At 39.2% G+C, this 15154-nt stretch overlaps 1 protein-coding gene and 1 non-coding gene across 2 annotated transcripts; both read right to left on the minus strand.

The window, feature by feature from the left end:
- Nucleotides 1-1390: 1390 nt before the first annotated feature.
- Nucleotides 1391-6931, minus strand: LOC115725933 (agamous-like MADS-box protein MADS3). Its single transcript, XM_030655603.2, has 8 exons — nt 6520-6931; nt 3873-3948; nt 3515-3576; nt 3296-3395; nt 2831-2872; nt 2467-2508; nt 2212-2354; nt 1391-1594 (listed from the first exon to the last, which is right to left on the minus strand). Exons 1-8 carry the CDS (start codon nt 6708-6710, stop codon nt 1519-1521), a joined length of 732 nt encoding a protein of 243 aa, XP_030511463.2. The 5' UTR covers nt 6711-6931; the 3' UTR covers nt 1391-1518.
- A 7744-nt stretch (nt 6932-14675) lies between these two features.
- On the minus strand, nt 14676-14760 carry TRNAM-CAU. Its single transcript is given in 2 exon segments — nt 14676-14711; nt 14723-14760. It is a non-coding gene; the product is annotated as a tRNA-Met (tRNA).
- Between the last annotated feature and the right edge of the window lie 394 nt (nt 14761-15154).

Consider the following 15154-nt stretch of genomic DNA (forward strand, 5'->3'; position numbering starts at 1 on the left):
GCTTCGAAATTGTCTGATAAATGAAAGTAAAGAAAGTGGTATCAGTTGTAGAGTCATGCTCTTAAAGGCCGCCCAATAACAGCTTTGAAATTATACTCCTGTCTCTGTATCGTAAACAAAATGGTCAAAATGTTGATGGATTTCTTATCAAAAGCACCATCATCCCTTATAAAGACGGTTACTACCATGAAAATATCAAACTGGTAAATGGATGAGACGTTTTTCCTGAACTAATTTTTGAGTCACAAAAATCCTAAACTGGTACTACCTGTGAAATATTTATTCTAAATTAATTTTTGGGTCCGCAAAAACACTAGCTGGCATACTCATGATGTATATACTCTCTGTTAGCTTCCGTTAATATTGTGAAATTACCTAAGCTGGATGACAAATTGCAATAACTCAATTGACATGGGAAACAAAGAGAAAAACGAAAAAAGAAAAAAAAGATTTGACATGGCAAATCAACTTGTAAATCCATATGAGTTTGGGATAAATTTGTTATTAGTGTATCAATTTAAAGTAAATTTGTCAAGATATACCTATATACAAAGATAATCAAGAATGCAATCGGTGTACCGACCCTAATTTAGTTACGCTTGTTATTTGGACACGCCCTTATTTTGGTTAGTAGTGGGCTTGAAAATTAGAACTGAAGCATAGAGAAGCAAACTTCTTGGCTTGTCCAATTGCTTAAATGACTGAACAGCCTCTTTGACTCTGCTCTTGTTCAGATGTCCGTTTCTTCTGCTTTTGGTTTTAAAGAAACTAAGAGGAGAGACATTGTAATCTACTGCTTACTGGAATAAGGTTATCCAAATTTTCCCTGCCAAAATTTTCTGGATTGAGTTGCATTTGTATGTGCGGCGCCAGTAGATTTGAGATTAATTTCTGAGTGAGAATAATGGACACGGGGAAAATTTGAAAATCTTTACATAGTTCGGAACCGAGAAATCCGTTTTCATTCCCCAGGGAAGTTTGAATTTCCCACCAAGAAAGGCATAGCCTGCTTCTGCACAAGTCCAATTCCATATCTTCACTACAACAAGATCTGAGTCATTCCACTGTGAGTTCGAATGAAACAGTAAGTAACGTCTAAAAGAGAAGCACACAGCATCACTGCTGCTCATGGTTATCTAACACACCGAAATTTTGATGCCGTCATAGTTGTTGTGTATGTTGAAAGTGCATTACGATTGCTACATATGTTGAAAGTATGGCTAATGGACTGTGTATATGACGAGGATACATGATGCCGAGATTTTTTTGAAGCACATACTATTTGTTCCTGTAATCGAAACTCCTGTCTATTCTGGAATGCATCACAACATAGAGCTATATATATATATTTACATGGCATGCGCCCCACTTGCGCGATGAACACAGTGAGTTTGATGGTCTGGCCAACTCAATTGGAAACAACACAATGCTTAAAAAGTATGTCTAGGACAAGAAATCTAATAGACAGTCATATATTCATAGAAGATGCTGACTTTTTTTTTCTGTTCCATATGTTGTTTAGAGGACCCATCCTTGAATGAAGTTGGTTTCACCAGCAATGCTCCTTGTACCTTCTGCTTGAACATACTGGTACCTGTTCATGCACCGCTCGAAAAGATAAATGAACAAAAGATATAAAGAAGACTAAGAAAGAAGACAGAAGATAAGGAAGACGATGATCATGATGATGATGATGATGAAAAGGAGGCAGAGGAGGAAAACAGGAAATGTTTATAACCCTTGAAATAATTAACACAGCAGCATATGGGTATTCATTTTAACCTCAACTTCATTTATTTTAGAATAATTAGATGATTTTATACAAGTCAGTGCAATCTGTTCAAACCAAAGAAGAAAAGTTCTGAATGATGTCAATTTTATTATAGACATGCTCGGGTCCACTCTCGCCTCATGGCGTGCTTGATATCTTCCTATGTTGTTTTGCGCACCACATCGGAATGGCACTGTTGTCTCGTAATTATCTTCAGTTGTTACTCCTAATATGTATTCCCGCCTGAATCCTATAGCGTTGTTCTTTTGAAATGTTATTTCGTACGAGTTTCATCTGCGCAACTGAAGATACTGCATGCAGTTCTATTGTCCACCACTAAGCCAGATCCTATCAACACATTGTCAACACAATGCACTTTTCGTGGAACTCATATGATCAGTAAAGAGTCACAAAAAGGGAAACACGCAAAGAGAGAGTACCCGATTTGCAAGACCGGCTCGGGTTCGCACTCCAAGGAGTTGGGTTGAGAATGGTGGACATGGAAGCTGCTAGTTCCTGCTGCATCAGGATTGGAGGTCCAAAGCCCTTGAATGGCCTTGAGATTTAGGCCTTCTGCCTCCAGCTGAGAAAACATGAATCATCAAGCATCAAGTGATGGTGTTGAAAATTTCTTAAGGATATCGATCTTGTCATGAGTGTGAAGTATAATGTATTGAAATAACAATTTTTTATACCTGGAACTTGAGTTTCTTGTTAAGATCTCCGAGCTCCCGCTCCTGCCATTATGTCGCCAAAGGCCAAAGATATCGCATTTAGATACTATGGGGATTAGCTTAGAAATGGAGGATATGGATCCTCTCAATTGTACAATAAACAGACTCACTCATGAAATCATCACACATAGTTGAACAGTAACTTAATTTTCAGTTGAGATGATAGATATCAGGAACTGTTTTTCAACTCTTCAAGCCTTTTTCAGGCAATTTACAGAAGAATATAATGAGCTGATCTACTTTCTAAATTGAGATGATGCCGATCCAATGAGAAGTGAGTAAGTTGTAGAGATCGATTTCAGAACTTACTAAATACACTACCTACCTTTCTGCGGAGGTCATCCATTTGTTCCAACATAAGTTGTGTCTACAATATGGGAAACAAAAATAGAGATAAAGAGAGTGTAAATTCAGGATCTTACTAAGTTTATGTTTGGAAAAAGGCAGACATGGAAAAATAGCTTCTCTTGAGGATCGATGACAGTAACAAGATTTTTAGTTTTAATTGACAACTACTCTTAGAGTACACCATTTTTCCTATGTCAGAAATGAAATAACGATAAAGATTAATAGGAGAGAACCAAATTTTGAACTGTATATAAAAGCTTCGAATGTGTCGATGATGGACCTCCTTTTTTTTTTTTTTTTTGGTCGGAATGGATCTCCCTTTCACCTTGTTCAATATTTAGTTGCATGGATCTATTAGCCATTACACCTTAATCAATATGCATGATTAGTTGTATCAAAGTCCTTCAAAAGATGATTAATTTGGGAAATCAGATCAATTTACCTTCCTTCGCCTAGCTTGTGCAAGAGCTTGTTCAAGCTGCTTCTCAAGATTTTGCAACTCTTTGACATTCAGCGGTCCGAGGTCTTCTCCAAGCAAATGCCTTAATTCAGTGCTCCATGTTAGCACAGATTATGGCCTTGGCATATAACAACTTAATAGATCGATTAATACTTGAACCTATGAGGTGATATTTTGGCAAGAATAAGAAAAGAGCAAAACCTCTGAGTTTGTTGAAGAGATTCATATTTTGCCTTCAATTTCGATACCTCTTGAAACCAGTTCTGCTATCATAGAAAAAGCACCAAGTGAAGTGAAGACAGACATCTCTTCCGCTTCATTATAACGAAAATTTGATATTTAAATGTAACGAATCTCTTTGGGAAACTAATGCTTCACATTTATTATAGCATGAAAATAAGGAAACATCGTACAGCTGTTTTAACATGTCACATATGAAGTCTCGGCATGCTGTTTAACAACAATAAGATCATTTAAATCAATACGAAGTTCCAGGCTTCAACCAAAAGAAAGGGCTTATTGAGCAGCAAATCCAATATCTGGTATAATGAATACAAACTTGTGTTTCACGTTCAACACTGTTGTCTTGAGTAGTGAAGCTGTTACGTTGGTATCGCTCGAGCGTCTTATATATGCTGCAGAGAAGACATGTAGAAAAGATTAGTCATCTTGAATCTCAACTTTCAAATACTTTCTGCACAACAAAAACAAAATTTACGAAACACGGGTTCAGGAAACGGTGCAAAAAATTGGGCAAGTGGCCAAGAAAATCTGCCCCCCGTAGGTGATTCTAGTATGAGAAATTTCACAGCTTGGGGTTGTGAATATTTCCTACTATTAAAGTCAGTTGAACAAGTAACTATTTAAGCAAATGGTTTTCACTTTCTACTCATCCACAATCAGCAAAATGTGTCTCTATGTAAAGTTAATAACCAATCCTTATTAGAGATTCAGTTAACAATACTCGTGAACCTGTAAAAGAACCTATAACCATTGCTGTTAGCATCCTGATGAATATAGGTTAATCCCATTTGGCCTCTTACGTTTTACCAGTATGAACTCGCAAATCTTGCATATAAATGGAAAACATGCCATTAGATTACTACTGGAAGTAGGGGCTCTAGTATGGCAAATATCTGTTCTAACTCTAGAGTTAAACAGAACAAAGTCCTACAATCACACCAATCTTCTTGATAAATCACTTGAAATGTGTGAATTTTTCTACAATGACCATCAACGGACTTGCCCTCGTGCTAAATCAGATACTAAATTGTGAACTGGGGATGGCAAGGAACAGCTATAACACCATGAAACTAGAGAAGTGCCCTTTTGATCAAGGTATGCATTACACAAATAATGTTCGTTGGTCAATATGACAGTAATGATTCAAATAACAAGAACCACAAAAAAAAAAAAAAAAAAGAGAGAGAGAGAGAGAGAGCTGACAAGTACTTATCTAAACTATGTTAAGATGAAATAATGAAAAGTAGCCCCTCCTTGTCCTTGTACTGCAACTGGAACAGACTCTCTCCACAAATTGCAAGTCTTAGGTTGTAACTAATGGCATATGATTAATCAATGGAAACACTTGCTGCATTGCACTGTCTCTTTATGCATGTCTGATCCGACCCTTGTTTGTTGTAGGATTAAAGAGAGTTATTCACCATTATAACTGCAAGTTCTTTAATTGAGAAGGCAAAGAAACATCTGGGGCTACATTTTTGTGGGAATGCTTCCATTTGTTACCTAAATATGCTGCATTTTTGTGACAAAGGAAGTAGAAAAGATAATACAGAAAATTTACCCGAGAGAGAGAGAGAGAGAGAGAGAGAGAGAGAGAGAGAGAGAGGGCGAAGCAATGCCACCTACAGATAAAAATTCTGTCTTCCTCTTTGTTCATTTTTTTCTCAGAAGAAAATCTTAGTATATTAGTCTGATGCAAGGACATGGTCTTTCTTGTGGGCATGGAGAAAAGCTTAATGAAAAGAGAAGACAGATTGTACATAAAGAAGCGATTGAACACAAAAGCTTCACGCATTCTTTTGGCACTATGCAACTAGCTTTCTCTAGAGAGAGAGAGAGAGAGAGAGCACTGAAGAACCCTAGATCGTCCAACTTGCACAGAGGTCCAAGAGAGGGCACAAGCTCCACCGAAAGAAGTCATTACTTGACCTCAAAACCGAAGGATGTCAAGACCCAACTTTGACACCTTCCCACGAGGAGAGAGAGAGAGAGAGAGAGAGAGAGAGTCCATGGAAAACACGAATGTGATGGATCTGCACCACCCTCACACCTGAAGGGTGCTTAAAGTTATCTTGAAGAAGAAAGTGCATACCCAGATGATCAAACGACTAAAAGACATGAAGACAAAAACCCCCGCACACTCTTCTGGCACTGTGCAGCTAGCTTTCTCTAAGAGAGAGAGAGAGAGAGAGCATTGAAGAACCCTAGATCCTCCAACTTGCACAGAGGTCCAAGAGAGGGCACAAGGTTTTCGCTTCAGGTGGATAGCAAAATGGGGAATATTGGGTTTCAGGTGATCATTTCAGAGGAGACTCGTACAGCACCCACTACCACTGTTGTGATTCATTTCCATGAAAAACAAGAAGAAAGAGAAGCAAAAGTACAAAGAGAGGACAGGAAACGTGTCGATCTTGCATTGGCAACATGTCATAATAGAACTGAGAACTGGCGGTTCCTTTGAGAGATCCAACACAACCCACATGAAGAAGGATGACATGAAAACGGGAAAAGCCCCCCAAAGCGAACACACCCTGACAAACTACCAGATGGACTGGGGAACTGAGGAAAAACCAGAAACGAGAGAGGAAAGAAAAACTCTTTCTCAGAGGAGAGAGAGAGAGAGAAAGCTCTTCACTGCAGCTCAAGTGATGAAAATGGCATTAGAAAGGACGAGATGAAAATGAGAACTGAGGAAACGACCACCCACTTGTTGCTAAAAAGCTAACATTTTTACTTGGAGGAGGACGAGGAACCGGAGTTTGGTTTCTTGGAATTAAGCTTTTTCACAATAATTTTCCCGGGAAAGAAAAAGGAAAACTTGGTAAACAATACTCTCGATGAAACCCACAAAAGAGAAAAGAATCCCAGAAAAAAGAAACCAATGAGAAAACTTGATAAACTAAATCAGAGAGAGAGAGAGAGAGAGAGAGAGAGAGAGAGAGAGAGAGAGAGAGAGATTGTACCCAGAAGGTCCAGAGCTGCCAAACTCATAGAGCTTGCCACGGCTGGAGAAGATGATGAGTGCGACCTCAACATCACACAGCACAGAGAGCTCATAGGCCTTCTTCAAGAGCCCGTTCCTCCTCTTGGAGAAGGTCACTTGCCTGTTGATCTTGTTCTCTATCCTCTTCAGCTCCACTCTCCCTCTCCCCATCACTCTCTCTCTCTCTCTCTCTCTCTCTCTCTCTCTAGACACAGTGTTTGGATAGAGGAAACAGTTTAGTCTTGGAGATTGCTGTGGATGAAGAAGATAAATGTACTATGGAGCTAGCCTCTCCTGTGGTTGTTTGGCTTTTCCTTGGTGGGGCTTTAGGGATTGCTGTACTAAAATGGAGGGTGGGAGACAATGTGTGTATTCATCTTATATCTGGTGACAGTAGGTATTCTTTGTCTAGCTTTCTAAGCAAGCATAGCAACAGATGAGCATGAGTAGATATAGAAAAGCAGAGAAGCAGAAGGAAAGGAAAAACAGAAAAGAAAGAAGGGCTGAACTTCCCCAGTGCAAAAAGGCAGGGACCATGCAATTCTCTTTAGTAAACCCTTCCTTTGTAGCCTCCATTCTTTCTTCATGTGCTACCACATGCCATTGAAGATCACTTGGCACATATAGCAAAAGGGTCGCAATAATTGCGTTCATGAATACGCCGCTATCGAGAAGTTGCATGATTCATTTAATCGGTAGATTATTTTACTTTTATCAATCGGTAGATTGTTGACTGATGAAATAAGAGTATGACTATCATGACGATAAATGAATAGAGATTGCTAGCCTGACAGTCCACTATCAACGGTCAAATGCTAGCCACAAGTTTGTGGCTGGCAAATAAAATAAAAAAAAGAGAGAAATTGTGAAGAAAGTTTATGGCAAGCATAACACGGTTAGTACCGTGTGATCATCAACTCAACTTTTTCCTAAATGAATTTCTCCCGAATAATGGTTTATAGCCCGATAATCCTTAATTGCCGGGATAATATGCAAGATATGAAAGCCCTATGAAAACTTCCGTATATAAGATGTTAGACAGAAGTGATTATAGTACCGCTATCAATTGATCTAAGAGTTGAAATTATTACGAAATGCATAAAATATAAATATGTGCACATTGGCACTGTTGTGTCGCCACCTTTCACGCATAGTTGTCGCCTAGCTAAACATTGAAATGCGAAATTTGTCTAGTTAAGAAGGTAAATGACGGAAGTGGAAACATCTCAACACAACAAACAGCGATTTGTGACTATTTAAATAGAATAGTCAGTCTTGGTGATCATTTTGGATGGGGAAAATAGGGAAAATTGTCCCAAAAGTCCGTCCTTGTTGGCCATAGAATGCAATAATAATAATAATAATAATAATAATAATAATAAATAAATAAATAAATAAATAAATAGATAGATAGAATTGAAAGTCATTAAGATATCATTAGAAATTATCCATGTCAACGTTGGTCGTGCCACGTATGACAGCCAGCATTCACGTAAGAGATTTCCTATCAAAATTAATCGGATGGACTCAATTAGAAAAATGTGAAAAAGGTTAAAGACTCAATTGGTAAAATTAAAATAGGTTTAGGACTTTTTGGGCAATTTTTTTGAGAAAATATAGGTGTTTCGAGACAACCAGATTTCATACATTCCTAATTGAGAGTGCATTTCTAATAACATAATGCCTTTGAACTAATGGAGGACAACCCTTTTTTTTTTTTTTTTTGGTTTATTTTGATATCTTGAGTGTCGCATTGATTGGGAGAGTCTTGCTGAGTGATTCATAAGTCAACATTTACTCTCAAATGGTCATCACTTTGTGTGGTTATTCGGAGTATTCCTTTTAAGACCTTGGCCAACATGGATAGGGCGTTCGTTATTCTCTGAACTCAAAAAAAAAAAAAAAAAAAACTCCTACTATTTGGTCAATTGAATATTATATGCTAGCATATAACTCGATATGCATCCCCTCGCTAGCACGAGAAGTCACATTTGTAAATTTGTTATGCAATCACAAACGACGGTATGCATGATAAAAGTTGGATTGGTGGCGTTTCAATCAAAGAATTTCCGGTTATTGCCCCTTTTTTATTTATTTTTTTTTTTTTTTTTTTTTGGGCTTTACAATGGCATGTTAGTATAAAAAAAGCTAAAATAAAGAGCATAAAATAGGAAAAAGCAAATTATACTTGGATTAATAGCACGGTCGAATGGGATAATTTTTTGCCATTTTGTTTTAAACTTTTGGTCAACATACATTATCGTGTTTGTCGAAAGTTAAAGACACCCTCGAATCCAAACTTCTGCAATAAAAATCTAGGAAGCACGGACACTTTTTGGGAGCCCTTTGTCTTGTATCAAATGTGAGTCGGACGGCAACACTCGTAGCTCCTGAATTTTAGAAATGTTGTGCCATGTCCCGTGTCGGTGTCAATGCTATTTAGATAAAAATCGCAAATCCACCCAAAAAACACCTAAGAATTATATAAATCCCATGGTTAGATGTCATTTTCATCCTTATTTTTTTTTTTCGAATTATTATGGGGATGAATAGATTGGAGGTGGTTGAGAGGTATTATTCAAAAAGCTGCAAATTTTTTTCCCCTTACCAGCCCAATAATCATTACGAATATCCGATTTGATTTGTTGCTGTTTTTGGCTAAACTGCTTTTGTATTGGCAGGTCCCTATGCAAGTCGCTATTGCTACTTAAAATGGAAATAAACATACATATAAATAAATATATATCCATTAAATTTGAGCAATTTGAGTCAATTAAACTTCTGAAAAGGGCAACGACCATGTATTGGGCGTGTCTCATAACTTTATCTAGCCATTGAAGTTTTCTATCTTTACATCCCAACATTTATTACGGAAGAAGTAATATTGGTCCCTGGCCGGGGTTCTGCGACCCCTGCCGGCCATTTCCGGCAATGGTAGGGCAGCGGCGGCCATGGCTATGGAAGTCCTCGTCGCCCATGGAAACTCTCCCTTTTAAAAAAATTTTAGCTTATTTTCAAATTTAATTCAATTTTTTAGCTTATTTTTTATTTTCATAATCCACGTGAAAGTCCACATGGAATAATTTTTTTAAAAAAAATTCCACATAAGATTAAATATTTAATTCTAAATGTCACGTAGTCCATTTGGTCGGAATTCCTCCAATTTGGCACTTAAGTAATCGTTTTTTCTTCGTGATTTTGGTACTTAAATAATAGTTTCGAAACTTTTGACATTTCTGGTATACTTCTTTCGTGAGAAAAGAATATAATATTAAATCCACCCGTATTTGTTTGGCCACACTTTGACTTAAAGGCTTAAACATTTAATCGAAGGACATTGACTCAATTTAATTTTTGAAAAACAATTAGCCTTTAGTAGACTCCTTGCAAATTTTCGACCAAAAAAAAAAAGACTCCTTGCAAATTGATTATTGCGAAATAGTTCTTGAAAATAAGTCAAAGAATAAAATAACAGAAAGGACAATGGAGGAATTTGCAGCTACATATGAAAGCTCGGGCAAGCGACTCAACGGCAGCATCGGTGTTGACGTCACGGCGACCCCAAGCATCGGCGGCCCAGGCGAGTCTTGTGACCTCGGGTGGGGCAACGCCCCGGGGCTGCACGGCTGGGCAATGTCGTCACAGCAAGATCTGGCTCGCCTGTGGCTCTCACGCCGGTGCCGGTGTTCCACAGTGCAAGCGAGATTTAGCTAGCCTGTGGGCCTCGCATCAATGCCGGCCTCAAGAAACCAAGCAGCGGGTCACTGAGGTCGCACGACCTAGGCAATGAAACACCGGGGTTGTCGAACCACCAGTGTGGCTCAGCTCGCCAAAGCCCCTACGTCCGATGTCCTCATTTCCCGTGTCTTGGCATGCGCGGCTTATTGGTCAGGGGCCGCGCAACCCCAGGCGGTGCGCTACCGCCTTGTGAGTCATCGCTTGGCCGTGCGATACCGGCTATACCTTGTTTTGAGTTACGATCACTTTCAAAGCAAAATTTCGAACTGATTTTTTTTTTTTTTGGAAATTCTGTTAGGAAATACCAAAATTTTAGCTTTAAAGGTATTTTGGAAGTCCGAAACTACTTGTAAGGATTTGGATCGCCTAATATTTGAGTTTCCGTGATATGCTTACTATTACTCAAATCAGGCCATCCAAATGAAAATGAATGGCATGATTTGAGAGAGGGTTGCGATTCAAAATTTTTCAAAACCCAAAAAAATTTCCACCCAAATTTTTTCCCTCCCCCTCAACAAATGATGTGGTCCATTCTTGGCCGTCTATTTTTATTTGAACGGCCTGATTTGAATAATGATAAATATGTCACGAAAACTTTAATATTAGGCGATTCGGATCTCGCTCGTAAACGCGATCCCAACCGCACCCTCAGTCGTTCAAATGTTAACTTAGGAAAAAATGTGACACTCTCTCATAAAAACCATTGTATCCTTTTACAGAACTGATGGCGTGCAGTGATGTGGACCGGCTCGTTTGATTCGATCCTTGTCATCATGATTGACGGTTTTTCCAAAAATAATAATAATAATAATAAAGAATTATGAGATGAGTTAATGGCTTTTTTACCCTTATTTATTGAATGGTCAACTTACCTTTTTTTTTTGGGCAAGAAGAGAGGAGTTTGATCTCGAATCTCTTTCTATATCTCCTCTCTTTCTTTTCACAAATTCAAATTGAAGGTCAAATGACTTTTGCGGTGTCTACCGTTGGGGAAATCCGGATAGCCTCTCGCTCGGTGGATGACGGACGCGCTCGAGATGATTTCTTGATCGGCGAATACAATACCTATGGGATAGCAAAATCATGTTCCCCCGCTATACCTCGGTCACGCACTTCGAAAAGGAACGTCGGCTCGAGCGATTCCATCTCCATCTCTGAGGTAAGGGGCCGACAAGATCTAAAACACTAGGAACGAAACTTTCGAATTCACTTCTGACGGAAAACGGAATCCTTGTTTTGTGGTGGTCAAAAAATCCTGGCTAGTCTATCCAAACCATGTGAACCTACATTTCATCTGTAATTTCCTCCTCTCTTTTTTTCATTTTTTAGGTTAGGGCAAATTTTGAGGTCTTGCATCCTCCGTCCAAAAGAACACACACGAGACGAGAGAGATCGGCCGCCGCCGACAGCTTTGATGTGGTCGTCAGTATTTCGTGGAGGCGATCATTGGTCCCGGTTCGAAATAATACCAAAGCAAGCTCAGATCTTGGAGGGGTTTTGAAGCATTTCGATTGGGATTGGGACTTTGATGCGAGATCAATCGATCCAATGTGGCAAATTATCAATTCACGGGTTCAATTTTCAGCGTTGGCGCCACCCATCTTGGCTCAGCTCGATGACTTTTTTTTTTTTTTCCAAAGGGTTAGTTCTATACCTGATTCATAACTCGAAAATTTTTAATAATGTTTTTTATCGTAAGAGAGGTTCGGGCAAAAAATTTTTAGGTTCGAAACCTTACCACCTGGCCAGCCCCCTTGCTTCTCTACGGTTCGACCCGATCAATCCGTTTAGAATCACTCCCCGATCGAGTCTAAGGCAGCATACCCACGAAGACAAACACGACCTAACACAAAAGTTTCCTGCGAAACACGCACTATCAAGCTTTGCTAAAAACTTCACGAGCAAGGTTACAAATAGCTATGGAGAATGACACGAATAGTCCATAAACTTTAGCGTAGCATGTATTATGATTCCCTAAAATTTTAATTTATTCAATTTGATCTTTAAATTGTAGCTCAATGTGTAATGTAATATCTAAATTTTTAATTTGTTCAATGTGATTATGTTACGTTTGCTACATATTTAATTTAATCCCTAAACTATAAGAAAATGTCTAGTGTTAGTACTGAACTTGAATTAATGAAAAGACAATATTGAATATTTTCGTATAGTTGAGAAACTAAGCTAAACATGTTCCAAAAGTTTAATGACCACATTCAACAAATCGAAATTTCAGGAGTCACGTTGTATATTGAACTACAATCACATTGAATAAATTAAAAATTCAAGAATCATATTATGCATTAGACTAAATTTCGAGTCATTTGTGTTGTTGTTATCCCTGAATAGCAACGACTTGGTTTAAAAAGCAAGAAGAGAGAAGAGGGGCTGATGATTTCTCCCCGGATTTCTCCCCCGAAGGCCCAACGTGGGTTCCATACCATCACCAACACTCCTTGAATTTGCTCTGCTTTTGGCACAAGTTGCGCCCTTGACGAAGACCCAATTCACCACCCCACCAATCAGCCAATCCACATCAAGAGCAGCGGGTGGTTGAGGAGGGCTGGCCATTTTGGGAATGCTTTTGATGATGGCCATGAAGGGTGGTGGCATTTTCAATGTGCAGATTCCTGTTTCTGGCCATGCCGTCCTTCTCCATCAACCCGTCAAGCACGGACGAGCACGCTGGCTGTCGTTGGGGGGGTTTGAAGTGAAATGGCGGAGTCAAACGGGGACTGCCTCGGATCAATCCTCGCCAAGACACCCATGTCGTGTCTGATGTTTTGCCCCTCTCTGTGCACTCAGGGTGAGAAGTGAGAATAACAGTGGTTTCTGAGTAGTTGGCGATGTCCGCATGCTGAATAGGGGGCGATGACAAGTCCCTTCCCTTATTGATTTGCATTGTCTCTCTCCTTCTTACGTAGCAAATTGAATGCTGGTGAAAATTCAGTTTGAGTGGATCCCTAGTTCGATGTCCTTCACTTATATCAGTTGCAGTCTTGCAAGTATTTACGTGTTCGATTCCCTGTAATGACTGAAAGTGAGAAGGAAAGACGGGCGGGGCACCCCGGGAGGGCGGGGCGGGGGGGAGGGGTGTGGACTTGTTTGGGGCTTGACGGGTCTTTGCTACGTTGTAATTGTTCATATTGTCGATCGAGCGCTGCATTTCATCAGCATCATCGTCTATACTTAGACCAGGAATTATTCGCAACAGTCTATAGAATACGAAATAATGTTCTAGTTTCTTAGCTTATACATACCAACTTGATCTGAAAATGAAAATTTGGCTTTCTTTGTCCTCAGTTCAAGGATTTTTCTCTTATTCATGCTTTGACCTAGGTGATGGGATGATGATATTGAGGATGTTCAATTCTTGCTTGTGCTGTTTTGTGTTATATTAGGCGTCATGGTATGGTTGTTTCTTTGTATCGCATTTACCTGAACGCGCATCTCTTGAATGTTTCTATCCCGAGGCAAGTTCTATCCGTAATTAATGTCGCCTTCTGAATTTTTATCCGGTTAGATCGATTATCTTATTTTTCAATGATTAATGTATTCTTACGGAACTCGACATAAATGCATCCTTCCGGTCACTTGAAGAGAGTTGGTTGTCGATTGCTAGTATGCTTTTTCTGCATTGTGCATGTTCGGGCACAAACTCTAAATCAAATAAGGAAATCACCTTGCGTTTGAATTACGGTTTATCGGGGCATACTGCATTACGATTATCACGGGCGGACTGATGCGCATGTAAATGGGTCCGGGACGGGGCCTTCTTTTGTTATAGCTAACAGTCTCTTCTTGTCAAGTAGAGCTAGTGGAAAGCACATGAATTTGCTCGCCATCTTCGAATAACGCGAGCAAGAAATGAGATTCGATGATGGAGACGTTCCTAGAAGACCCTTGCAAGATCTGGAACATATGAACGGAGATTTGGGATGACGTCGAGAGGAAGGAAGAAGTAAAACTTAACGAGGTTGCGAAAATGTAGGTGGACTTGAATGAAAGACGCGACCTGATGATGAAGTATCCTTCACAAAATGCATCTCTTTAGCTAGCAACGGTGGCTACTCTTGCCTCCTACATGAGCTGTTGATGAGAAGAACACGAATACACAAAAGAGAGAGAAATAAATTCCAAATTGCCCTTTGCATAGGCTTTACACAGAAAACATACAAGCTTAGCTTTACAATTTTTTAACTCTATCACTCTTTAATTCTCTCACTCAATATATGCTTCGAAGGCTTTAACTTAAGAAAAGCAATTCATGATATATTTATGGAGTAATTTCTCCGCCACTTTGCCGACTTCAATATGAAAAAAAAAAAAAGTTTTCTTTAAAAGTGAAAGAAACCAACTTGAAAATAAATGAACATTTAGGCTCAGAAAAAGGTGGGCTGGGGTGAGAGAGGCTCGAACTCTCGACCTCAGGATAACTCAGAAGCTATGAGACCTACGCGCTAGCCAACTGCGCCACCACCCCGATCTGCTCTCTGAATAATAAAAGATACTTAGCTTAATAATTCACGTAGTCGTTCAATCAAATTTCCTAAGCCGACAGGCAAAACCCCTCGCCTTCGACCCAAAGTAGCTGTTGCGGTATTAATTAGTCCCCCCAAATGAAGTGGAAGAGTAATTGTAATTGCAACAATGCTCGGTACATTTCCATTGGAGCGCTCTCTTAGTATTCACTAATTTCTCAACAATGTAATTCTTATGTGATATGATGTCCACATAAAATGCTTTCTTCTTACATATGCCAACTTTCTTTCAACAATTATGAAGTAGATTACATTCTCGTTAATTTGGTTCAATCCCGACATATACAAACAAGCAGATTACATTCTCGTTAACATTTTTGAGGAGTCGTTTTGCCG

Source organism: Rhodamnia argentea, chromosome 3 (genome assembly GCF_020921035.1).
Source record: "Rhodamnia argentea isolate NSW1041297 chromosome 3, ASM2092103v1, whole genome shotgun sequence".
NCBI classification, from domain to species: Eukaryota; Viridiplantae; Streptophyta; class Magnoliopsida; order Myrtales; family Myrtaceae; genus Rhodamnia; species Rhodamnia argentea.